This window comes from Hipposideros armiger, unplaced genomic scaffold (genome assembly GCF_001890085.2).
Source record: "Hipposideros armiger isolate ML-2016 unplaced genomic scaffold, ASM189008v1 scaffold_171, whole genome shotgun sequence".
Classification (NCBI taxonomy): domain Eukaryota; kingdom Metazoa; phylum Chordata; class Mammalia; order Chiroptera; family Hipposideridae; genus Hipposideros; species Hipposideros armiger.
Window position 1 is genome coordinate 1,486,533 of NW_017731521.1, and position 27,596 is coordinate 1,514,128.

General features: G+C 40.5%; 1 protein-coding gene and 1 pseudogene across 5 annotated transcripts in view; one reads left to right on the forward strand and one right to left on the reverse strand.

Annotated features, from left to right (window-relative positions):
* Window positions 1-27,596, reverse strand: part of KLHL7 (kelch like family member 7) — a 54,743-nt gene that overhangs the window by 12,229 nt on the left and 14,918 nt on the right. For 4 of the 5 annotated variants that reach the window (XM_019651994.1, XM_019651995.1, XM_019651999.1 and 1 more), the window contains 6 exons: window positions 18,908-19,010; window positions 17,909-18,002; window positions 17,507-17,631; window positions 15,645-15,820; window positions 14,290-14,464; window positions 10,461-10,603 (listed from right to left, as the gene is read on the reverse strand). In XM_019651994.1, coding sequence (XP_019507539.1) covers window positions 10,461-10,603; window positions 14,290-14,464; window positions 15,645-15,820; window positions 17,507-17,631; window positions 17,909-18,002; window positions 18,908-19,010 — 816 coding nt within the window. Of the gene's footprint in view, window positions 1-10,460; window positions 10,604-14,289; window positions 14,465-15,644; window positions 15,821-17,506; window positions 17,632-17,908; window positions 18,003-18,907; window positions 19,011-22,995; window positions 23,127-27,596 lie in introns of all 5 variants that reach the window. The other variant, XM_019651998.1, reaches the window with a different exon arrangement.
* LOC109387862 (ornithine decarboxylase-like) lies at window positions 10,164-26,907 on the forward strand (annotated as a pseudogene).

Sequence of the window (27,596 nt, forward strand, 5' to 3'; positions counted from 1 at the left end):
AGTTTCATCAAAAATACACAAACACTTTTGGCTTCATTTATTTCACAAGGTCACAAAGAATATAGCTCCCAGGAGCTGGGAAACCCAGGGAATGAGTTAGGCTCTGGAGTGAGGAGCCGTAGGTCTCTCCAGGATGTTACTTTCTTTATCTGTAAAACAAAAAGACGGAACTAGATGATCGTGGGGCTCCTGCCTTCCAGCCCTAAAAGCCAATGATTTTATAGTCCACATGATTTAGACTGCATCATTAACAAAGATCTACTATGAATTAATTCGTTATTGAGCAGTTCTCTTTCCAGGAACTATGCTGAAATATTTTGAAACAGTATCTTATTTAATTTTCTCAATAACCCTATGAGGCAATATCTTCATAGAGATAAGAAAACTAAACCTTAGAGATGTTAAGCATCTTGTCAAAGGGGACAGAGTTAGAAAGCGGTAAACCCAAGATTTAAGTCTAAATCTACCAGCCTCCAAAGCTGTGCTCTTAACCCCTACCCTGCCTTGCTGCTCTCAAAATCTTCTTACGTGGCCTCCTGGAAAGAATACCAGATTGGGAGGGAAATAATCTGGATTCTTCTTGTTCCTGTGCTGTTTACAGCTAAGTGACATTTGACTTGACATTGAAAAACCTCAACAGCCTCGTCTATAAAAGCAGGATGTCGGCAGGATGGCGCTGAGGTCCTGTTCAGCCTCCACCTCTTGCCACTTATCCACACTCAGCCACTAAATCCACAGCTTCTCTGAAAACAGACTGTCCCCATGTCTTTGTGTGGTATTTGGCCCAGGGCTTAGCATGTTGAAGGGAATGTTTTTATTCGGTGACAGGCCACATTTGTAGAAAAGGGTATCCCATCCAGCTGAGCCACCTTCATCTTTGACCTTCTAAAGGTCAAGGCCGCAGATACTGCACTTGGCTCATACTTTGGAGCAGCTCTGCACTGCAGTCCTTAAATTACACGGACTCCAGTGTGCAGCTGGTCACTATGGCTCCTGGTCCTGTGCTGTCTGCACCACTGAAGAACGGGGAGGCCTGTGACCAACCAACAAGGAGTAACCGGGGTTACGGACCAGGCTTCCTCTACATTTTGGGGTAAATCTAAAGAGTTTCCATTTTTATCCTTTGCTAGAGCAATTCTTCTCCGAGGAATTTACCTTGAAGAAAAAACTTGACAGTATACAAAGTTGGCAGATGTTATTATACAGATGTTTCACTGCAGGCGTATTTCAGGAGGGAAAAATGGGAAATAGGCCAAATGTGCATGAAGAAGACGGGCATTAAATAAACTATGGTACGTCCTTATGATGGAGTACCCTGCAACCCTTCAACTCTTCCGTTCCTCTACAACCCTCCATAACATAAATGCTGAGAGAGTAAAAAAGTGTTTGTGAAGCAGCATGTATGAGAATGACCCCATCTCATATACGTACAACGAGAGGACGGGAATGAGGTTCACTGAGTGACCGTCTCTGATGTTGGGGGCACTCTGGCTTTCTCCTTTACATCTTGCTATATTTGAATTTTCTACAATGAACATGTAGTATTTAAACAAACAAACAAACAAAAAACAGAAAAAGTAAATAAAACAACAAGACAAATGGAACCAAAAGTACGGTGCAAGGAAAACAATGTCTCACAGCAGATGCTTATAACAACGCTAAATGTTTTAACACAAATGTGAAATTTACCACTAATTTAAGGCTTTAAAAAATTGAAAAACAAAGAGTCATACTATGAGGCTGAATTTCAGCTACAGGACGATTGGGATGGTCTCTGCTTTCCGTCCAAACAGCACTCTTCTGAGGGCACTCGAGCTTTTCAGAAGTAAACATTTGATTGTGCCAAGTCATTTTACAGGTTGTACCCATTCTGAAATGCACTCATTTTCAACAGGGTCACACAAATATTGCTGGAAAGAAATTAACCTCCCGAAGTCCAGAAAGGAATTTAATAATCAGCCATTAAGAGAAAATACTCTTGTAACATAAATTATTTAAGAAATATAGCATTGTAGCTAGTAAAAAAAACCCCGGCTTCCACAGTCGGGGGATGGGTAGGGAATGATTTTGTTGTTGTAAACTGTTAGATAAAATTAGGAACAATGAACAAATAAATGGGCATTCTCAGCTGTTAATGATCAGTGAAAATTAGCAAGGAATCTGAAGCGAGGCCAGAGACCAGCTCAAAGGGAATTACTGCTCTTTATAAAGTCACAAAATGTTCTTCTCCTCTCCTCTCAAACTAAAACCATTCCACCCAAAGAAACAAAACTCAAACCTGAACTACTCAGAAACTGAAGTATGAGATGAAACTCGGTCCAAAAGTGAAAACTGACTGAATATTGTGCTCAGTAACAGCCCTTGTTCTTTGAGTAGAAAACAAATGAAATAGTAGGGAAGTATTCCAGAACTACCACCTGCCAGATACCTCAACATAAGATTTGTCTTTAGATGAACTTGGACAAGTAATTTTTAATCTTGGCACAGGAAGGCATAGTACACTTTAAACGATGATCTCAAGTCCCAAAACGCAGCAACATACTCATTTAATAAAATGTTCTCGCCAATGGGACAAACATCTACTCTGTCTCAGGTGTGCAGAGTGCAGGAGACACTGCAGATGGCCAAGAGGTTTGGAGAAGTGAGAAAGGCGAAGAGAAAAGCAAAAGGAAGAAGATGGTGAGCCTGTTCACATTCAAATATGGAAAAATTAGAAAACCTAAGGATGACAAGGAGAAACTGAGTGAATACAAAGAAAAAGAGGGCGTCAAATAAACGTAGTGGATATTCACACAAATCCTGAGAAGATGTAAACTTTTGTTAACAGACCAGAAAACAAATTTAGAAAGGCTAACTGACTTGCTTAAGCTTATATAGCTCGCCCTAAAATGCTCTTTCTACATAACAGCGGCTTTCCTTGAAAGACAAGAAAAAAAACAAAAGAAAAAAGACCAACAGCCTAGTTTTTCAGTTCTTTCCTCTGCGTCCAATTTCTTTTTTTAAAGCACAAAGTTAAGTTAGAATCCATTCAACTGAATACTTTGGAAGGTTTTATGAAAAATTGTAATAATCATACTTATCAGGTCAAAAAGATACAGTCATACTTAGGATTCAATACATTCTCGTCTTTTCTCTGCCTATCCAAATTCTACCAATACGTCTCCCTCAAGAAAACCCCCATGAAGCTTCCATGGGAAAATCCAACCCAGGGGGATCCCTTCCTTTCACACCCCGAAGGCTGTCACTGTCTAGCCCATCTCGGGACTTGGAGCTGGCTCTGCTCAGCGGCCGCCTCGCTGACATCAGCTTCATGCTTCTGTGCATGTCTCATGCACTCTGAGTTTGCGGTCAGGACCATGATATATGTGTCTTTCGTATCCCCTACTGTTACTCAACCCACAAATTTCAAATTCTAGATGAGCTGTGATACCGGTAATATGCCAAAGTATTATTTGTTCAAACTATACTTTCACAACCAGCTAACTGTATAACATGTGTCATATAACGTGTTCTGTTGTTTATAACAGCTGAGGATAATGCTTTCTTATACCTGGTCACACCAAACCTATCTGAACATGATGTAATACTTCTAGGATGACAGATTTTACTGTGCCTCTGGGTCATCACATGAACAATAACTACAGGTAGCTGACAGTAATTTTCAAGTGACATGGTAGAGGAAATAGTGATAATTTACCTACATGCCCTCAGCCTGGCTCTTAGCCTTCTAGCTCTGCATTCACGTGCCTACTACCTTCCAGGTAATTCCAGGATGGCTGGAGTCCCTGAAAACACCACCACACAAAGATACCACTGCCAGTTTCCCCATCACCTCCCACTGACACCCCTCAGTGAAATACCTACAGCTCTGTTTCTACTCTCGCCCCTCTTTAGGAGACTGGTCTGTTAATTCATTGGTAATCATGGCTGGCTGTGGCTTACAGAGAACGAGTTTGATGCCATCCCTCCCATAGTGAGTCATATTTTCATTGGGGTTTCCTGCAGGTGCAGTGACTAAACACAAAAGGAAACATTCCTGAAGGCGGGAGCCTCAGACACTGCACCTATGTGGGGTGCAAGGGGTTATGATGTTGATGATGTTGATTTTAGAACAAAACGACAGCATGTATGGAGATGCTTACAAAGAAAAAAACTGAGGCTCTCCATGTTCCTATTTTGGAAGACATTCTAGGAAGGCAGAGTCCTCTACTGAGAATGTATTTCAAAAAATGTTCCAATCTCTTCTAAATGAATGTGAGGACCACCTGCCTCACCAAACGCTTACAATCAGGCATGAGGAATATGTACTGTGCACAAGCTGCAAAGAACATTGATTTTTACCACTGGGTGCCTAGTCTACTGATAACTGAGGAAGCCTAAGGAATACCCAGGATGACCCACACTTGCACTCCAGCAATGTCAGTGCCTGGGGCACACAGCTGTCGGTCCAATTGGCCTGAGATGACTGCTGCCCAGTTTGGGTGTTTTGTTGCTGCAGGTCCCTTTGTTCTTGATCAGTTTAGCAGTGCTCACCCTCTGACCTCGTGCACTGTGTCGACAATACCCTTTTGCTGGTGGCGAACGCTACTGACACACTCTTATAAAAGCCTTGTTAGTTTTTTCATGTAACACCATTTTCCTTTAAGGTTTATATTTCTTTTTTGCATGTGTCTTTTAAAGTCACATGCAGGGCCGGCCGAGTGGCGCGATGGTTAAGAACTCGCTTGGGATGCCAGAGGGCCCCGGCTCGGATCCCACATATGAGGGCCAGTGACACTGCCCTCTACAGCTAAGATGCTGAACAACAGCTCAACCTGGAGCTGGGCTGCCGTGAGTCGCTGGCGACGGCGTAGGCTGCAGCCTCTGTGGCAGTGGGTTGCCATGGGCTACTATATGTAGCCAGCAGCCAGCGTGAGCAGCCAGCAGCCGCAGTGAGCAGCCGTCCAGAAGCCGGCGACTGATCTGCCTCGCCAGGGAAGAGCGCAATGATGGTGCCAACTTGGGCCAGTGAAGCAGCGTCCTCCACAACTAGACTGAAGAACAAAAGGACAGCAACTTGTCTGTTCCCCTTCTCCCAATTCCCCAGCACTGTTCCCATCCCCCCAATTACCCAATAAAAATCTTTAAAAAAAAAATAAATAAAATAAGCCTTATTGGAGAAAATCTTAAAAAAATAAATAAATAAATAAATAAAGTCACATGCAGTCTATAACTGCTGATTTGCACCCAGAGTGGGACTGTCTCCTCCGTGAAGGCCTGTTTCAGAGGGAAGGTGGCTATGATACTGTGAGAAAAGGCACTGTGATGCCTTCAATAAACAATATTTCCAACAGGAAAATGGGTTCTGAGTTGACGGTAACTTCATTTCTTTTGCTTTAGGGCCAATCTATATTTGAATCCAATCCTATAAAACCAACTGACAAAGCTGCCTGTGAAATGTCATATAAAGTTGTACTGGTTCAATCACCCTAACAAACTTGAGTACAGGCATATATCTTGGAGATAGCACAGGTTTGGTTCCAGACCACTGCAATAAAGAGAGCATTGTAATAAAATGAGTCATACTCTTTTTGCTGGTGGAGGGTCTTGTCTTCAATTGTTTAAAAAAAAAAAGGCAACATCAGTGAAGTGCAATAAAACGAGGTGTGCCTGGACCTACAGTGGGCCAGAAACTAATCTCAGTGATGAGTCTACTTCAGGGTCCTGAGTAAGAAAATGTACTCAGGGCCTTCCGGACCTGGATGGTTCCACGTAACATGGCATCATATGGGTTCTGCCTTTATCATTTGCATGCTCTAGCCTTCAACCGCTGGTTTTACTCCTTTTTTTGTTTTGGGCAGGCAATATGCTGAATCCCCTTTTCTCTGGGGATAGTCTCGTATTTTTCCCCGATGTGAAATGGTAAGCCAAGACCGTTACAAAACTCTAAGCCCTCCCAGGTTATCGTTTCACTGACAAGAAGAGTCTAAATAAAAACTGGTCAATTACGTCAACTTTTATTTAGGCATCATAAGACATTCTCCTCCTATTAAATGAGAACACCAATAGAGCACTGGATACAGGGAAAGCTCTTCCAGTCATCACTAAGCACTTGAAAACTTTAAAAACAGGTCCAGGTGGGGAAGGGAAGACTCAGCAGGCTTTATAAAAGGACCATGATAGGAACAATATCATTTCAATTCAATAGAGCAACCCCAGACTTTCTTTTCTGTCAATTCTCAGAAAACAAAATACTAAGGTTTTTTTTTCTTATAATTTTTCAGTCATCAATTAATACAAACATTTGCCTCCTATCACCAATGATATCTAAAGATAACAGTTTATAGGGATATTGACTTAATTCTAGATAATTCAATTAAGTAATACTGCTTAAATTGCCCCCTTTGAAGGAGATCGGGTCAATGAAAATGATCATTTTGGGCTGGTACCAGACACACAAAAATGGGTCCCACGTTATGACAGTTAAAACCATTTTAACCTTTGTGAAAATATTAAGTTCATGAATTTGAAACTAAAACAATTCTTATATAGTACTTCTTATTAAGTGATCCACTTGAATTAAATATAGAAATAATGTTCACTTCGGGAAATTCAAGGTAAATAACAATTTATAATGAAATCAGCCTTCCCAATTGTTTTAATATTAGAAATAATAAAGACTAATGAGCTCGTATTAAAATATTATATACAAATAATAGTAAATGGTGCAAGACTTTCAAGGTGAAGTTTTATAGCAAAATGTTTCTAATAGAAACATTTAATAAATAATGCGATCAGATTCCAATGGTGTTAGCTTCAGGGAATAAGAGATAATTGATGGAATGAGGATGTTTTCATTGGTAGTTATTTCCTCAAATATTTGAATTTTTCCACAGGCAGTTAAAAATTTGTGGTTAAATATACAAAATAGCACTAAGCATGGGCCATTTATAAGAGCAAGTAAGAAGACATCAAATGTGAATTCTGAAGTTACAGTATCACCTCCAGGCTCGTGTAGAATATGCATCTCTTTTCAACTGTTCAATTAAAAAAAAAAAAAGAAATCAAGGAAAGTGTTAGAACTACAGACCAAAAACCAAAGTGCAAGGAGTCATTCCACATTAGTCTTACTCTAGAAACAATGGTCACTGCCTGCTTACTGAAGTCAGAGTTTTCCTTTTCCCTGTATATATCAAAATAGCCATCTACTTTAAGATAAAACATTTCTACCCAAATGTGGTTTAATTCTTTTTAACTGTCAAAATCACCACCATAGTTAGGCTTTGGGAAACAAGAGAGGGTGGAACCATTATCAACAGCTAAGAGCTGTGGTTCGAAGAATTACAATTTATATTCCTATGATTGCAGTTTTTGCTTGGGAAAAAAAAAAAGAGTATATTTATGCATTTCCTGCTCTTGACTCAAAAGGATCCTGAAAAATGTAAAAACACTGAAATGAAACAGCCACTGAAATGTCAATAGTCTTAACCTTACCTGGTGTGAAACAGATAGATGTGCAGGTATACATCAACCTCTTAAGTACACTGACATTTTGCTTATTGGATTGTATTGCACAGACCATGAAGCTTCATGGTATCTGCTGGTACCTAGTCTTCTACTGAGAAGGGAAGCCGGATGTCTTTAGTGAACAATCAGCCCATATTCTAGAGATGGAGGGATGGCCCAGAGATAGATGTATGAGCAAGGAGCAGCCCAGCAGGGACAGCCCAAACATGATGGTGTTTAACCAGTCTAACCTGACTCTCCTTCCTTGAAGAGGTCTTTTCGATACCTGGCAGCACATTTCCTCTACGCATTAAGCATTACAGTAAGAAGGGGAAGCTGTAGCAGGTCTTCTCTACAAAAACAGAGGAGGAACTCCTGAGACGGGCGACTCTGTTGCAGCATGGCCAGATGTGGTCTCATTGGACCAGATTAAAAAAAAAAAACTCTGAAACTTGGCATAAAGCTAACGATTATTTCTGTTACTGTCCACCCAGGCCATTTGATGGAACTTCTTTTCAACTGGCAAGGAGAATAAAATTACTTTGTGGTCTGAACTCAGGGATCTCTTGGCTCTCTAGCTCTCTGCCATCATCTCAGCTGCAGGAGCCCTGGTCTATCGCACCTTCCCAAAGGTAGTCACGTGCTGGTCTCCTATACTGATGCTCATAATACTGATCAGTTCTGGAGAACAGGTCAGCTTGCTGCCCCAAGCATCTCCTCCGTATTACAGATGGCACATATCCTGTCTTCCAGTGTCCTCTTTTTATACTTTTACTGAGTAAACCAAAAAGCTGCCAGTTGCAAGTAAAGCTTAGAGCAGGAGGAAGCCTTCTAAGTGGGACAGGCTAGAGCAGTAAGGCTCAGCTCCTCAGGCTACGCTGCGAGCTGGGGCATCAGATGCTGACCAGCATGCACAGAGCTTGAGGCATATCCCAATATGATCGCAGAGCATGCCTCTGGGATTCTGGAGCAGGGACCATTTTCTCAGTAAATAGCTCCTGGCTGGTTACTACGTTCTAACAGACAGCAAATGTCTGACACCATGGGACTCCCGGTAACTATAGCATTAATCCCGTTTGAAGTTCTTCTACCTGGTCTACCAAACCATAAACAGCATGCCTTTCACCAATAATCTGGTATGTAAACATAAGACTGGGCTTATGGAGGTCCCGAAGGCACACAATACTCAAACAGGCTAATCACAACCCTCACCCAGTAGGCTTTCTCCCTCCACCAGAGTTATGTCTTCATGGAGGCAGTCCCTGCCAATCAGCTGATAACTCTGAGAGACCTGAGCTTGGTTCATTCGTGACAGTACCAGCCCAAAGGGGACTGCTAGAGCATTACAGTCCCTTCAGGGATGGTACTGAAGGATAACACAGAAGAAACATATCCTGATTTGGCAAAACTTCAAGCACTTCCTTTTGTTGTCCACTAGACCTTGCAAGGAGGGAAAGTCTACGGTGAGTTTTTATCAATTCCTGGACAGTGGCTAATGCTTTACCCAGATGGGCCGTAGACTTGAAATAAGCCAGAATGGAAGGTTGCTGACAGGCGAGTTGAGGAAGGATAAAATACACGGCCCTCCAGAAAGGACACACATCTCTGTCCCACAGGAATTCCTACCAGAGTGTCCACGACTGAAGCAAAATCTCTTAACAGTCATGCACGGGATCACATGTGTGTCTTCCCTCCCGATCTGATGCTCTCCATGGGCTTAGGACTGACCACAGTGGCAATGACTGGCTTGCATAAGCCAGCGCCCACAGAAGCAAATGAGCTCCCTCTCCCTAAGGCCAACGTGGGCATCTACTACTGGCCAGCACCCACTTTGTCAGCACCACCGACCAATCCTAAGCTTTGCTTTGTCACCATACCCTGAGCGAACCAGTTAGTTACCTATACCAGGCTAACTACCCTGGGGTTCTTCCATTATTGAAGGCACAATGCCCTGCCCTCACTGGAATTAATACATATTCTGGATCTGGGGTGGGCCTGTATTGTCTTCTGCACTCTTGATACCACTACCCTCTGTGTTTTTATAAATGCCTTGCACATCACCACTGCAGTGTTACACATGGTGCCTCCAAGGACCCACTTCCCAGAGAAAGAGGTATGAGACAAGTGTCCCCATGTCAACAGGATGCTCTGGGCCCATCAGGCATCTATCATCAAACAGAAAGGGGCCTGCAAAATAATGAAAGAGACCCTTAGGTGCTTAGATTCAATACCAATTACCAACTTGCACGGTTGGGGTGCTAACTTTTAGGACTGTGGTATTTGCTCTACCCCAGCAATACAGGTGGTATCAGCAGAATATGGTATCTCCCCCACAGCCAAAAAACACAGGTCTGAGAAACGAGGGGTAGAAATGTGTTAAGGTTATCATTAATAACCTATTTAAAAGTTGTGTTCCTAGACCTAGGACTCAGGCTCTGCTGGTGCAACTGGCATAACATGTGCTAGAAAACACATTAAAATCGGTGATCATTTCTAGGTGGTTGGATTAAAGGTAATTTCGTTTTTTTCTTTGTGATTTTCTAGGTTTCCCAAATTTTCTAGAATATTATTTTACATTAAAATATAATTACTAAACTGAAAAAAAAAAGAAATAAAACATGTAGCTCTAGAAGCAGATTTTCACTGAAAATGGCACAGAAGGAAAGCAAGGAGTCGGAATGAATGCAAGTTGTGAACAAAACGAGGTAAGATAGGAGAGCCAGTTTTCCATTGTCTTTGATAATGGTTACTATGTAGTACTCCAGACCCATTCTGGAAACATCTTTAGTCTGGCTAAGCCTTAATTTCCTATTTGTAAAATTAAGATGGTAACTATGTATCTCCTAAGGTAAGTGACAGAGCACCATAAACTGTAGCATCTCTACAGGCATGAGTTATTTATTACTACTGGTGGAAGGTGAGTGTCTGTGCGCTCAAAGCTTTCAAAAACAAAAATGAGAGTGAAAGTTCGTTACCTTTGGATTAAAATATCTACAAGACTGTGGTTGGGAGCCTCCGAATAGGGCTATGCGGTAGTCATGCTTCTTTCTCCTGGGCCTTGTGCCTTCGACCAGTTCTTCTCGATCTTCTGGGGACAGGAGATGATACCTCATTCCACCTATAGAAAAAAGCATGGTGACTCTTCAAGAACTTCAGGCACTTTAGTGCTTTGGGGGGGAAAAAAACAAAAAACACACTAACACAAAAAACAAACAAAAAAGAACTACAACCAGACATCATAGTGCTTTTATTTCTGTAACTGTTTTCCTACCATCTCTCCACATCATACAAGGAAAGAGTGAGGGGTAAGAGGCAGGAGAAATGTGTAAGGATCTGAGTCCTAACCAATCTATTATTCTCAGCAATCACCATGATGATCGCCCCTCCCACTTACTACACATACCAGTGAATTATCTGGTGCTTTAAGCAACAGCTGCCAACATAATTACTGAAATGCAGATCTCCTAACCCAGTGGGTCTCAATCTTAAGTGTACATTAGAATCACTTAGGAAATCTCTTAAACTATCTACGCCTGGGACCTACCACAGACCAATTAAATCACAGTCTCGGGTGGTAGGGCCAGGCACTGGTATCCCCACTTAAAATGTGGTTCAGAGACCAGCAGCTTCAGCATCGGGGAGCTTGTTAGAAGTACTGAATTCCAGAATCTACCAGAAACCTACTGAATCTGCATGTTTAACACAATCTCAATGTAATTCATGTGCACATAAAAAACTTTCAGAAGCACAGTCTTAGATGATTCTAAAATGCAGTGAGGATTCAGAACTATTGTGATCTAATATGATCCTTTAGCAATTCCTTGATTTTTTTCAAGGGCCACTTAACGATTAGAAACTTTTAAGGTGTCATTTCAAGTTAGTGTGGGAAAGGTATATTGTTCAATAAATGATGGCAGACAATGATATGGAGAAAAAAATTGTACCCCTACTTCATATTCCATACTAAATTCCAAGTTAATAGAATATTTGAATATGCAAAAAAAATCTCATAAACATACTAAAAGAAATATAGAATAGCTTAAAAAAAACAGGCCTAGAATGGGGAAGCCTAAGACAAAAAACACGGAAGCCATGAAAAAAAAAAGATTCCGACTTAACCGCATAAAATTTTAAGTTACATTACAATATGGCAAAAAACAACAACAAAGACAATGACAAGCTAGAAAAATATTTATAAATCATATAAAAGACAAATATAAAAGATACCTATTAATTCATAAGATTAAGACCAGCAACTAACAAAAAATTAGGTTAAGTATCTGAACAGTTCACAGAGAAAGAACTAACCACAAACAACAGCTCTTAAACATATAAAAAGATGCTCAAGTACTCAAGTGAGAGAAATACAAACTCAAACCATAGTTTTTCACTTATCAGGTTGGCCCACGTGGAACTATCTGGAACACAGAGTATGATAAAGCACATCCTACACTGATGGTGGGGATATGGGTGGGTACATACTCTCTGGAGGGCAATGCATGTGACCCACGAAAATTACAAATGTGCACACCCTTTAGCCAGTAATTCCCCGTTTAGGAGTTTATCAACCTAAAGTTCAACTGTCAGGAAAATGGTTATAAACTACGGTATACCCATATAGTGGAGTATTATATGCGGCTGTTCAGAAGAACGAGGAAGGGCAAATATGAACACCTAGAATGATCTCAAGAAATAATGTGGAATGCAAAAGAGCAAAATCTAAGAGTACACATTGTGATATTGCTTATACATTTAAAATGTCTGTTTTTATGCATATGTACACATATTTATATATGTGATTCACATAAGCATATGTACAAGTACGTCTGTATATGCACAGACTAAAGACTACCTCTGGAAGGATATACGCGATAATAACGGTACCCTCCAGAATAAGGAGAGGAGAGGGAAGGGAACAAGGCTATCAGGCAGACTTACTTTTCACTATATACCTTTTGATACCTTCTTATACCTTCACTTTATGCCTTTTGAATGGTACATGATGTGCAGTATTACTGGGCCAAAAGTAAACAATTCGCAGCACAAGCAAAACATTTCTGTTCCTGAGGTTGTGTTGGGCCTTTATAAGAGGGAGAGCACAGGTTAAAGAAGAGCTTGTGCGTGGATGAAAATCAGTGTTAATGTTCAGCATTTCCTTGCATTTCCGAGTTTGAGTAGAAGCACTGGGCATGAGAACAGCTACAGCCTCAGCGCCAAGGCTCTGGAGCATGTTCTAGGTCGGCACTCCGCTGACTTCTGTAAAGGGCCAGACAGTACATATCCTAGGCTTTGATTTCTATCTGGCTACACTGATGACCCTACAGTGCGGCCCAAGAACTGAGAAGCCCACTCACATATACAGCCTGATCCTATAATTTTTATAATGACTCACTCTTATAAATATGATTCACAGATGAAACCAAACATTTAAGAAAAGCTTTCAGGAACAGAACCAGAAAAAAAATTCCAAAGGTAATACAGAAAATACAGACAAGAAAACATCAAACACATTATACACATAATGCTACTTTAGAATAAGATATTACAGACATGAAATGAGAAATTAGCGAATAAGTAAACAGTTCACAGAAATTAAAAATAATAGCTGAAATAAGTGTTGAAAGAAAAATTAAGGCTATTTCCCAGAAGATAGAACAAAGAGGCAAAGATGGATAACAAGAAAGACAAGAAAAGATTAGAGATTCAATCACTGAATAATTATACTACCAAAAATAGAGAACTGAGAAACCTATGGCTGAAAACATAGAGAATACCCAACATGATAACTTTAATAAAAGAAATGAACACCAAGGTACATTACCGTGAAATTTCACATCAAGGATAAAAAACAAGAAAAGATTTTAAATGTTTACTAAGAGGAATAAAAAAATAAAAGGATCACATTGGCATCAGATTTCTCAAAAGTAACAGTGGATGCTAGTAATAATGGACCAGTGCCTTCAAAATTCTAAGTGAACGTGATTTTCAACATAATTTTATACCCAGTTTAACTATCAATGTCATGGTAAAATAAAGACATGAGATTTGTCAAGTTTCCACATGTTTACTGATCATATATATACTTTTTCTCGGGAAACTTTGGGGATACATTCCATCAAATAAAGAGAATTAGAAAGGGAAGGCCTACTGTCCAGGCAGGCAGTGTATCTCACACAGCAGAGGATGAAAGGACATCCCAGGATGGCAGGGAAGGAAAGCCCCATGACAAAAACTGTGCCTTAGGCCTGGCGAGCCAACAGTCTATCGAAACAGGCTGTGTGAAGGGTATTTCCAAGAAATAAAAGTAACAGATTGTTTAAGTGTATTTCATTAATTGGCATTTTACACATGGGTTGGGACTTAGCCTGCAAGTTGATAAAAACTAAGTAAATGAAAAAATGTGGCAATTATCAGCTCTAGCCATGCTCCATCCCCATCCCCCCCCCAAAAAAAAAGCTATTTAAGAAAGAAACTGTGATCGCAACACACTGGTTTGGCTAAATAAAATAAACACTAGAAACAAAGTGCATGAAAGCTATCATACTATCATACACAAAAGGAGACAAAGCATAAGTAAATTTTTTTTTTTAAACCTTCTATCACACATGTTCCTATAATATAAGGGCTGGGCTAAGTCTCCTCCAGGCAGACAGCATAGAACCCCAATAGATTAATGATCTGAAAGAGCAAAGTCTTGAATGTTTCTCCCTGGCTACTGAGTTTGATCCATTCTAAATTAGGGTTTTGAGCCCATGAGAAACTGGCTACATGTTCTAGTTATAAACGGGTATTAAGGCAACTTACTTATCACCATCTTAAGGCATTCAGGATTGTCTTGAATAAGTGGTTCAGCTTGTACCGTTTTACTTAAGAAATTCTTTGATATAAGAGGAAACCTGACTTTAGCGAGGATATCAACCATAAATGGCTGGCGATTAGGTTCATCGTATTTCAACCACCTGACTGCAGCATCATACACCTAGTGGGGAGAAACAACAATAGTAAAGTTCTTAGACGGCAGGAACATTTCCAATTACTTACATTCACTCTCACATTAAACGGGGAAACTCTCATAACCATTTATTCCTAATATTTTATTGAGATACTTGCTTTCATCCCCAAACACTAGCCTGTAACTTCAGGACAGTTTACACACTGCTCTAGTAATTCTTGTAGGTAATACGTTTTTTTAGAACAAATTACTACTACATTAACTTAATGAAAAGGGAGGATGTTGAATTTATGATTTTTTAAAACAAATTCTCACTTCATTTTTGGAAGCAGATATGATGTACATTTCTACTGAAAAAAATCAGTTGGTCGATGATAGTTTCAATATAATGTTCTTTGGTAACAGGAAAACAGATGAATTTCCTAAGAGGCCTTCCATCCCCAAAGATATGAAGGTCACCTATTATTTAATTCAATCTAATATTCCTGAATTGTGAATTGATAGACTTATCCACTTTCCAGAAACTTTATAATATACAAATTCTACATGTAAAAAATAAGTTACAAAATATTTATATAAGAATTGTTTTCCAAAACAATACTGGAACATTCATTTAACTGTACCAAACAAGTCTAAGTTATTAACATAATTTGATTAGCAAACCACTAGTTTAAACACACTGAAAACAAACATATTATTACATATACATATACCACACAGACGTCTGAGCTAGTTAAATTAGTTAATTTTGGGTTGGTGTTAATAAGGCCTAAATTCTGATCTCCCTGAGTTAGTTAATACTTTATGGGAATTAGTCTATTTTTTTTAAATAAACTTTTTCTTTTGGATTAGTTTAGATTTACAGAAACATTGCAAAGTTAATGCAGAGTTCCTAAATACCCTGCACCCAGTTAAAAATGTTACATTAGTATGATACTCTTGTCACAACTAATGAACCAATATTAATACATTTAACTAAAGTCTATACTTTTAAACAATTCCTTTAGTTTTTATCCAATGTTCTTTTTTCTGTCCCAATCCCATCAAGGATACCACATTACATTTACTGATGTCACCTTAGCCTCTTCTATCTAGACCAGGGGTCGGCAAACTGTGGCTCTTTGGATACAGCTCATAAGCTGTAGTTTGCCGACCCCTGATCTAGACTAAGACAGTTTCTCAGACTGTGAGAAGGGAATTTAGTCACCTGATCCTCTGCTCTCACAGTCAGAGTGTCCTGGTTGAGGAGATGTGTAACTCGCTTGACATCAAGTTGTAGAAACTCATCGGTTTTGTAAACTTCAGTAAAATGCTGATGAATAAAGTCATCTGCAGTTGCTTTCAATTCGGGACAGTCCAAACACTCTGCAAGCACACTTATACCTAAACACAGAAAGAAAATGAATAGAAAGTCACTTCCAAAAAAACCAAACACACACTGAAGATCAAGTATGACCCCAGGAGAATGAGCCTGCGTGAATTTCATTACTCTGGATTCTCTTCTGTTCCACTGATTTGTCTAGTCTTCCAGCTGACTGTTCTGCAACCTGGAGGAGCTCTACTTAGGAACATGACGTGCGAGGTGTGATCAAACAATACAGTGAATGTTTAAATAAAAAAATTTTATTCACCTGCATGGCTATTTCCCCTCCCCTCCTGCTCCATCTGGTCCAGTTAAAGGAAACTGTTTCCTTCAGTTTTGCACGTATCATCTTTGCCTAACGCCATCAACTGCCATGGGACCTTTCGCACTCATGGAAGTCAGACTATTGGGCAGCAGAGAAATGCCAAGTGATGAAAAATAAAACAGGAGTTCTCCAATCAGCTCCCAGGGAGAGCCATGTTCAGGGCTAAAAAGGAAGCGGGCTGCAGCAGTTCCCTGGGGGACCTAGTAGCTGCACTTGGCTCAGCTGCCTGGGCCACTGCCTTTGCCCCAGGCTTAGCCAGAGAATCAGGCTCGCTTTTTGGCTGCTAGGCTGTCTTTCTCCCAGCTTTGTCATCAGTGATGACAGAAGGCATCCGGAGGTAAAACTCCTAAATGGCCTCAGAAGACCACAGCCTAAGAGGTGGCTAGCATGAACTTGCTCCAGGTTCCTCACTATCCTTTCTACTGCCACTTCCACTCCCTTCTTTAGCTGCTTTTCTTTCTAATCGAATCACCCCGAGGAAATTTAGAGTGCTAGTGAGTTAAGCCATCATCTTGCAAAACTTCTTAAAATCTTTTTATATAATGAATTTTGTCTTACTTATATAAAGGGAAATAAACTTAAATCTCAGGAATATAAATCTTATTGATGAACAGAGCCTCAAACTATGGCCCAGAAAAATGAGGGACTCATCCCAGTGTCTCTATTGCACAGATGGGATTAGAGGCTGGTCTTTTATTTCCTAATAGGGGATCTTTTCATTATGTAGACTGATGGCTTTTTTTCCCCCCTTAATTCCATCAGTTTACTCACCTGCATAGCTATTTCCCCTCCTGCTCCATCTGGTCCAGCTCCTTTTCTGGATACCAGACACAATCTCATTCCCAACTCCTTTGCCTGGCTTTTATCCCTCCCTAAGTGTTCTAGTATACAATAGTCATTAGCTTATTGACAAGGTGGAGAGCAGCACAGTGTAGTAGTTACAAATAAGATTATTTGAATACCAGCCCCAGCTACTCCACATACTGGAATAGCTTTGTGACCTCAGCGAGTCACATAACCTCAGTTTCCGTATCTGTGACAGACCGCAGTAACTACAAGTGCTTCAACAAAGGTAAACATTCATGCTTATGTTATCATATATCGCACCGCCACCACAGGCAATCCTTACTCCCGTCCTAGATAAACAAAAACTCATTATTAAAGCTATTTTTTGTTTTTTAAAATATTGATACAGCATTTAATGAGCTTGTTGCTGCCCAGACTAATACGCACCTTCCTAAGCTCTTCTTATAACGTATTACCAGAAAAACTTTTAGTGGATAATGTCTTCAAGGTTAAGTGAGGATACTTATAACCATGCTTTTTTTCCTTATTAAACTATACATTAAATGTTTTTTTTAATATAAATATGATTTCTTACCAAGACAATTTGAAGCATCAACTTGTTCTTTCAAAAAATCAACACACATTTTTTTCACGGGTTCGATCTGGTACTGGTTTGCTGCATCTAATAAAGACTGAACGTTGTTGCTATTCACAGAAATTCTGCAAATAAATTAAAGGGAATATGAATTTGCTATAATTTTTTAAATTATTTAAATAATGTTACTGTAGAATGTATCCTGCAGCCCCTGAAACTAAGCAAAAAAATTAAACTTCTCAGTCCCTGAATTAGTGTGGCACAGGATCCTCCACCCTCCCTCTGCCCCCACCCCTGCAGTTTTTCATTCTGAAGAATCTGGAACGTATCAGTTTGTTACAATGCTTTGCCATGGTAGATTCCAACCTTGCTCCTCCACGGAAACAACCCTCCCTAACTTACCTAGCCGTGTAAGCAAATTCCACAAGCTGTTCAATGATGTCAGGCTCAGCATCTTTGAGTTCTACTTCAAAGGACTTTGATTCAAGCATGTTCGCTAAAACGAAGGGAAGAAGCACAAATGGCATGAGTACTACCACCGAGGAACCAGGTATTCCCAGGCCATGTTAAATGTGGAGAAGAATAATAGGACAGCGGTCTCTCCGGAAGAAAATACCCCAGAAAGCTCAACATTCCTATAATAAAAGCAAATTAATTCTCCACACTTGAGATGCACCTTAAACTAATGTAAGAAATTAGTGAATTAGTGTACTTCTCTTAAAAAAGCCCAAGTGAACAGAGAACCATAAAACTAGATTTCGTATTTTCCCAACTCCTAAAATAATTCAGTAGCACTCCTTTAAATTGTGCTGAGCCAAATGCCTCTGATGTAGCTAGAAGAAACCTATGAGAACAATGACGGTATATAAATAGTCGGCTCCAGCTAGCAAAGCTCTCATCCTCCCCCAGAACCCTGGAAGGGAGCCAGAGCACCAAAGAGAAAACCCGAGGCAGACGCATTATATAACCTGATCAAGCTCATAAAACAGTACCAAGTAGAGGAACTAGGACTCGGACCCAGTTCTCAATGCCAGGTCTAGGGTTCTTTCTAGTTTGATATGCTATATTCATTTCTCCTTTTTATTTACTTTAACTTGCTAGATAAAGTATCATATAAGATTTATCTGATTCATTGCCTTTCAACCTGAGGTTGATAAGAAAACCCCAGGCATTCAAATAGAAGCCAGTGAATCTCCATCAATAAAGACCTCGGGCCTTTAGGGCTAATGAAAAGGCATGTTTCCTTTGATTAATTATAACAATGGCCATTTTCAATCTCTTCACTGTTCTCTGGGCTTAACACCTTAAGTCCTTTAACAATTAGGAAAAAATGGCAGATTTTCATTTAGAACCACCTCATTCTCATAGAATGGATAATATGTTTGACCTTAAGATACTTACTTGTGAACATTAAGTTAAAAAAATGACTGGCTGCGGCAAGAACAACACGGTGAGCAGGTATTTTTCTTTCCTGGACCATAAGGATGACATCACACAGCGTTTTCTAATCGAGAGAGAAGACATAAAATTAAAAGGGGGTCATTGGGCCTGGCCTAGCAAACATATAAACCACACGCCTGTCAAATGCTTCATCTCTATTTTCAATTTAAATCCAGTCTTTTTCCCAGCACAGAATTTGTTTATAATACAAGGCCTGTTTAGGAAGGACTTACAGAGTTGCCGTCATGAGTTAGTTGTATCGAAATCTGGCACTAAGCTTCCCAACAGTCAGGAAAACCTTTATAATCAGCAAAGAAGTAGTCCACTAACACTTTAGGGAAGCCTTTTTTTTTTTTTTTTTTCTGACGCAAATGCTATGGTATTTCTCATGGTGAGATTTTTATGGGGACATTAAGCAACATAAGGGCAATGTGCTTGATGGTTTTTCTAACACAACAATGTTTCTTTTTTAATTGTCTATCTTGATAAAATTCAGAGTGCTCCTTGCATTTCCCAAGAAAGTAGCCTTCATAGATCTAACTTGAAACAGAAACAACCCAGAACACACATATGAACCCAATGTCCACTCAGCACTTTCCTTAAATAATACTTCTCTCAAACGCACTTCTGACAGGAGCTGGACAGCAGCCACCATTAAATTTAAATTGTGATGTCTGACAAGGCCAAAATTGTGTTGCTCTAGATCTGAAAGAAGGCAGATCTAGATTAAATATTTAAAATGTTGGAAAAATGGAATATTAAAGGAACAAATGTAAGGTTTACTGGAACCCTTAAGAGATGATTTTCAAGTTAAAAATGAGCTTTTTGTCATATAAAATTTCAATTTCTTAATGAAGTTAAAGATATAATGTACAGATAAGGCTCAGAGAAAATTTAGAGCCTATATGTTAAGCACTCTTTTAGGTACTGGGAATATGAGGAAAATAATATTTTCATAGTAAAAAAAAAATATTACTTACAAATCTAAATAATGGCTTAGTAGCTCAGAGGACATGGCATTTTGCAAATTTTAAGTATTTTGGTGAAACTACTAATATAGTTTCTGATAGATAAGTCATCACTATTTCCTACTTTATTATTCCACTAATAAAAATTCAAGTAAGATGGTAATAGTTAGCATTAGAAAGGAAATGGGCCCCAAATAATCGACTAAAGAAGAACAAAATTTCACTTTTACAGCTTATTTGAAGATTTTTAAAATAAGGTCTATATATTATTGCCTAGAAATTATATGCAGATTACTTATAGGTAAAGCTATTGTTATCCCAATAGTACCTTGAATTTTAAAAATTTTACTTCCTTTTATTTGGGGAGGGGGTTCAGAGTAAGCATAACTCTCAGGTGATCTTGCCAGATACCACACCAAAAACCACCAGGTAGCAAAACTAAGCCAACTATTTGGGTACCACCCAAAACAAGCTGATCAAGTTGCTTAAGAGAAAGGAAGAGAAAAAGAAAGAGAGAAGGAAGGAAGGAAAAGAGGGAGGAAAAGAAAAAGAATACGGACAGAATACCAAGCAAATCAGATAAGGGATCTATGGCTGCTGATGGGACGTTCCAGAAAATGTAGAGCTAAGCTGAAATGTAGCAAAAACCCTTTCCAAGGCATATTCAGCAGCAGGGGGGTTTAGTGGGGTGAATTTAGAGGCACAATACAAAAAATGGAGATCTCCGCACCGCAATTTAGTATTGGCCTAAGAGTAATCTCCAGCGGGACATTAATGTGTGTGTTTTGGGGGTGGGGGTGGGGGATGGAATGGGAGAAATCTTTCCTATCCAAATGGTACATTTATTTGACTGTACTACAATAGATCAATAGGTTTCAACCAGAGATGGGAGTGACCTAAAGAGAGAGGTCCTGGGGAAGAGATGTATCCACAGGTGGGAAGAGGCAGAGACCAGGTATTATGAGGTAACGAGTCCTAGGTGGATCGAAGAGAAACTGAAAATAAACAAAAAAACTACCTTTTGAACAATACATGCTGACTGGATAAAACAAGAAAAATAACCCTTGCAATTTCTCTCTTTGTGTCCCCCTCTATACCTTTGTATTTGTTATTTTCAGCTTTTGAATCTTTTGTCTCTTATAAACAGCAGAGATATTTGTGTGACTGAGTCTGCAGTTCTCACCATCTAAGGTTATTTTTCGTAGGGTTTAGTTTAATCCTTCGTATTTATTACTGATACCTTATGTTTCATCTTCCATCTGCCATCTTCTTTTATGCTATTTATTATGCTTCCTTATCTTCTTTTTTCTTTAACTGCCACTTGCTATTTTGGTCATCTTTACTATGCATTTTTGTCTTCCTTTGTAACTTACTTACAGGTCTATCAAATATTTGCAAACTGAATTGAACTGGGTATTAGTCAAATATTGTTCAAGGAATGCAAGGAGCATTCAAGAAAAAAATAATTCTATTAATGTAATTCATCATACTGACAGTTTAAAAGAGAAAAACTTCATGTGGAAACACTTCAATAGATGGCAAAAGGATGTTTGATAAAATTAGAAATTCATTTTCTGAGACTCTTTAATAAAGAGTCTGTATGTCTGTATATGAAGGTCATTCATTACAAATCAACAGCAAACATCACATTTAATAGTGAAACAGGAGAGGCATACTCATTCAAACTGGAAACAAGATATACATATCCTGTCACTATTATTATTCAGCATTGTTCTGGAAATGTTAGCCAAATCAGTAAGAAAGAAGATAAATCAACTCAATACTTGTAGAACTAATATGAAAAGTCAGTAAGATGGCTGGACACAAGTAAGAAATACGAAAAAGCAATTAGCTAATCTATATGTGAGTCATAAGCCATTAAGAAAAACACAATTAAAAAGCCCGTGTCATAGCAGCAACAAAATAATTAAATGTCGAGAAATAAACGTAAAAAATGTGAGGGATCTACATTAAGTGGGAATTTGATAAAGATACCATTTCAAAAATGTTGTGAGAAGGCAAAGTACAGATGTTGTTTAGGGCAGTGAAATTATTCTGTATGATACTGTAACAGTGGATACATGTATTATACATTTGTCAAAATTCATAGAATGTACAACAGAGTGAACCCTAGTGTAAACTACAGTTTAAAATAATGTAACAATATTGGCTCATCAATTGTAACAAGGACACCACACTAATAGTGCAAGATGATAGTAACGGGGAAACTGAGGTGGGGAAAGGGGTAAATGGAAACTGCACTTGCTGCTCAATTTTTCTGTAAACCTAAAACTGCTCTGAAAAATAAAGTATTAATTTTAAAAATGTAGTGAGACAGGTAATGGAAAAAAATGGTATTGAGATAAATGTTACGCTTTTAGGTGAAACATTAGATTTCTGACTCTAAATGGACTCCCTCTTCCTCTGGGTCCTTTTCTCCATCCGTCACTCGCGGAAGAGTGACTACAGGTTGGGCAAGTGTATGGCAGAGGTCACAGAGCCAGGCCTCCTGTTCATTCATAAATCTGCCCCCAAAGTGGAACCTACCTCCTTGGGGACAGGCTTGCCCCTGGTGCTGGAGAGGACTGTTCCCATTCCTCAGCTGCTCTGGGTAAATTTAGTTCAGAGAAGAAACAAGAGGGAGCCCAATTTTATGCTCAGGTCAAAGCCATGTTCTCCAGTCTGTCTTCACCATTAGTTTATGTGTCTCCTTCTCAAATGTTTAAAACCAGCAGTGGAAGAGGGCCCCTCAAATCCATATGCATAGATACGCAAAGCACCCGAGAGGGAGGCAGAAAGTTTGGAGCTGCTTTAGTGCCTTCAGGTATCAGGGGCTTTTGAAGGAACAGTCTTTTGGTTAAGAAAGGTTCACCTCAAAATCGACAAGCATTTTAGGCACGTGTTAGTGGAACGACCTTTCTGCTCTCTCTAGGGACCGCAAAGGCAGCCTGGTTCCATAGCACTGCACAAGGTTCTAGCTTTTCACAGTCCGTGCTGGCATTAGTATATGAGGCATGCAATCAGCCATCCCAAATTCTACTCTTCACTGCATCCCAAGGCGAGGACTGAGGAATGACTAACCTTTGGATTTATGTGGCTTGTCAACAAGGTTCTGCAATCAGCCCCTCCCAGCGTGATTTCAGGTTGGCCCTGGGTATAAATACCTGAGCAGACTGTAGATTCAACTATAGTTGGGTGGTGGGTTTAAATCACTGAAAAGATAAAGGGAAATGGAGCCCTCATTATATGGGGGTAAATCATCTTTTTGGATTGGGATACTAGGAAAAAACCTCACCAAAGCCATAATAAACCCAAAGGCTAGGGGAAAAATTAAAAAGGCCTCTTTAGGAACTGTTTGATCAGAAAAGCAAGAACAGCATTGGACTTAATTAAACACACATATCACCACAAAAAGGCAAGTGGGAAAGTGAAAGAAAAACAAAGGAAGACACCTACATTAATAGAGAAAAAATGGGATTGCCTTCCTTAAGGGAAACATGTGACAAGTTAGGCCAAACAGCTCTGACAGGGAAGGGAGATACACTTTGGTATAACTGCCCTTGAAAGATGGGACTACCAAAGAGTCATTTTTGTTATTCATTCAAGGAAAGTGACATAGATCAAAAAGATATAATGGAGAAAAAGAAGTAAGAATTCAGGAGATTAGGGCCAGCCGAGTGGCTCAGTTGCTTAAGAGCTCGCTCAAGAGTGTGAGCTCTTGAGAACAGCGGTTCAATTCCCGGCCCGAGCTGAGCTGCTGCTGACCTGCCAACAGGTGGCAGGATGGCTCAGCTAAAAAAAAAAACAAGAATTCAGGAGATTAAAATGGTTCTCTCAGAAAGTGACTAGATATAGGAAATTTGTGTAAGATTCCTCTTAAAGCTAAAGGCAAGAAATCAAAAAACATAATTAGAGGACTGTCCTTCAAGACCAGAGCAGTTACAATAGGTGATTACAGTAAGTTCCGACAGATTTGAAAGGTAAGAGGAAAACCAGCAAGCGTATTTCATGACTTTATTAAGTAATTTGCAAGGTCAGATGGGTGGCAAGACAGCAATGGTACAGGCTAGAGTGGAACATATCTGGGACGTTTGTGGAAATAAGACTCTAAGGGAGAGTACTAGGTCCCATTCAAGGGAAGCCAAGTAATTGGGACGGAGTCCAGGCCTAAGTTAGATGCTGGACTTCCCCATAATCAGAACTGCCTCACTGAGGTTGGTGAGGGCCGGCAGTAATGGGTCAATCCTGAACACGTGGACCTCTTATTTTCCACTATGGCAGTCTATAAAAGAAAGGCACTAGAGCAGCGGTTCTCAACCTGTGGGTCGCGACCCCTTTGGGGATTGAACGACCCTTTCACCGGGGTCCCGGGTACTCAGATGTGGGCATATCTGCATGTGGGCCTGGAGACCGATAGAGGAGCAGTGTCTCGGTTCCTAAGACCATCGAATATGTGTTTTCTGATGGTCTTAGGCGACCCCTGTGAAAGGTTGAGAACCACTGCACTAGAGGAAGAAGTATGTTAGCAAAACAAACATCGGGGCCCAAAGCGCAAAGGAAAGGAAGGAAGGGATTCTGATCTAAACGTTAGCGCTACACAATACAGACAGGAAAGCGTTCAACTTAAACAGGTTAACAACTCAGCTGGGACTTCCTGGACGGAACAAAGGGACACAGCCCATTTTGACACAAATAGGTAACAGGAATGAATGCCTTTGCTACCATTAAGTGTCCAAGGCCTGGAAAAATCCAATAATGAGAAAGGCAAGGTTTTGAGGAGCACACTATATAGGCCATATTCCCTATGGGCCTCAGAGGAATCTGTTAGTCACTCTCCAGGTGAGGCAAATGGCGGAGAAAAGAGAAAAGGCTCCTCCAAGAGAAAGGATTAATTGCTATAAGGAACTTAACAGCAAGATAAGACCAAAATGGACACAAAGGAGCAGAGCCACCGGAAGGGTTAGAACTATAAAGAATGCAAAGCCACACACTCTGTTCTATGCCTGCTACAAATGTGGATCACCCGTGGTCAGTACCCTCTGCCTCGGCCGCCGCCCCTGGGCCAGCACTTTGGGACCAGGCGCCCCTTCTGGGCGTGGTCCTCTGTGGGACGGAGCGAGGCCCGCGTCCTGCGCGCTCAGGGGCAGCGGCGTCTCCGTGGGGTCGGCTTGAGGTGCCCCTGCGCTCTAAGGACGGCTCTTTCCTGAGAGTACACCCACCCTCAGTGGGACCTGGGATTCCTGGAGAACCGCCTTTGTGAAAAGCTGGCGATAACTGCTTTAAGTTCCATTTCTTAGTTTTCCTTTTTGTTATGTTTCAGAAGAAGAGTCTGATGAACAACTTTAAGAATGAAGCATTTGATTACCATTTCCTTGATGAAGGCTTTACTCCTAAAGACGTTCTGGACCCAAAAATGAATGCAGTTTCTTTTTCCGGTGATAAAGGATGCCTTCTATGTTGTGGACCCGGGGGACATTCTAAAGACACATCTGAAACGGCTTAAAGCTCTGCCTCGGGTCACCCTCGTTTATGCAGTCAAATGCAAGGATAGCAGAACCAAAGTGAAGACCCCAGCTGCCACGGGGATAGGATCTGACTCTGCCAGCAAGGCTGAAATACAACTGGTGCTGAGTCTTGGGATGCCTCCAGAAAAGGATTATCTACACAAATCCCTGCAAACAAGTGTCTCATTAAATATACAGCTGCCAATAACCAAGTCCAGATGATGACTTTTGATAGTCAAATCGAGCTGATGAAAGTTGCCAGGCACATCCAAAGGCAAAGTTGGTTTTGCGGATTGCCACTGATGATTCCAAAGCTGCCTGTCGCCTCAGTGTTAAATTTGGTGCCACACTCAAAACAGCAGGCTGCTTTTGGAACGGGCAAAAGAGCTAAATATTGATGTCACTGGTGTCAGCTTCCACGTGGGAAGTGGCTGCACGGATCCTGAGACCTTTGTGCAGGCCACTCTGATGGCCACTGTGTCTCTGGCGTGGGAGCTGAGGTTGGGTTACAACAGGTACCTGCTTGATATTGGTGCTGGCTTTCCTGGATCTGAGGGCGTGAAGCTTAAACTTAAAGAGATCGCCAGTGTAATCAACCCAGTACTGGACAAATATTTTCCATTAGATTCAGGAGTGACACTCATAGCTGAGCCAGGCAGATATTACATTGCATCAGCTCTCACGCTTGCAGTTAATATCATTGCCAAAAACTCCTATGAAAGGAGCAAACAGGCTCTGATGATGAAGATGAGTTGAGTAAAAAAGCCTTTACGTATTACGTGAACGATGTAGTATATGGGTCATCTAACGGCATCCTCTATGCTCATGCCCACGTGACGCTCCTTCTGCACAAGAGGCCCAAACCAGATGAGAAGTGTATTCATCCAGTATGTGGGGACCGACGTGTGATGGCCTCCCTCACACTGTGGAGTGCTGTGGCTTGCCCGAGATGCATGTGGGCAACCGGATGCTCTTTGGAAACATGGGTGCTTACGCCACTTCTACTTTCAGTGGATTCCAGAGGCCGACTATCCATTACGTGATGTCAGGGCCAACATGTCAACTGATGCAGCAAATCCAGAACCATGATTTCCTATCCCGAGTGGAGGAGCAGGTGTCAGCACTCTGTATGTGTCTTGTGCCTGGGAAAGTGGGATGAAACGCCACCCAGCAGCCTGTGCTTCAGCTAGTATTGTGTAGATGCCATTCTTGTAGCTGTTACTGCAAGTGCAGCATGAAATAAGGGATTTGGGGGGACCATTTAACTTAATCATTGTTAGTTTTGAAATGTCTTTCTAAGTAGGGTCGGCACAGATGGAAGAACAGGGAAGACTAGGAGATGGGGATCACACTTATCTGTGTTCCTATGGAAACTATTTGAATATTTGTTTTACGTGGATTTTTACTCACTTTTCAAACATGCTATTAAAGGGTGCCCCCTCAGCTGCTGAGCTTGTAGGCAGAACAGGCCAAAGGCTTAGAGTTGTGACCTGTTTAAAAAAATAAAGTATCTTGAAAAAATAAAAAAATAAAATGTAGATCACCCTTCTCTCAAAAGGGAGGAAAGATTCTGTCACTAAAAAGAATGCAATCATTTCAACAGTGAGTAGCCAGGAACACAGGGTATGAAGAATAAATAAAAATTAATCTTTAAATGTGCAGGATGGACAAGAGGGTAAAAAGGGGAACTCGGGGAGACACGGCAGCTGAGTAAATCTCTCTGGCAAATGTCTAACGTTTTGTCCAAGAAAAACAGTATGTCCTCTGCCAGAGAAGCATTATTGTACAGGGATGAAGTTCCTGCCCTATATGGTAAACTCGGTGTCCCTATTAGCTTCTTGATAAGTGATTCCTCCCAGTTAAGTTTAGTCTTAAGAGTCTATCCATTACAGACGGCCGACACAGACTGGCAACCTGTCAAAACCAAAGGCCAAGATTTTCCTTTCTTATGTTTCCTTTGAAAACCCTCAGTTCCCCCAGTAACCAAAGTTCCTGTTCTGTTTTTGGCTGGGAACAATGATGTGGCTTAGGGCTGTATAATAATGCGCCAACATCTGCACTATTTGCTATAGAGGTGGGAGATTTGCTTATATCTTTTCAGGTTTGTGGAGGTGGGGACAATGCTGTGCTAATCATAAGAGTCCTCGGGTCCCTTTGACATACTGAAAACATGTGGCA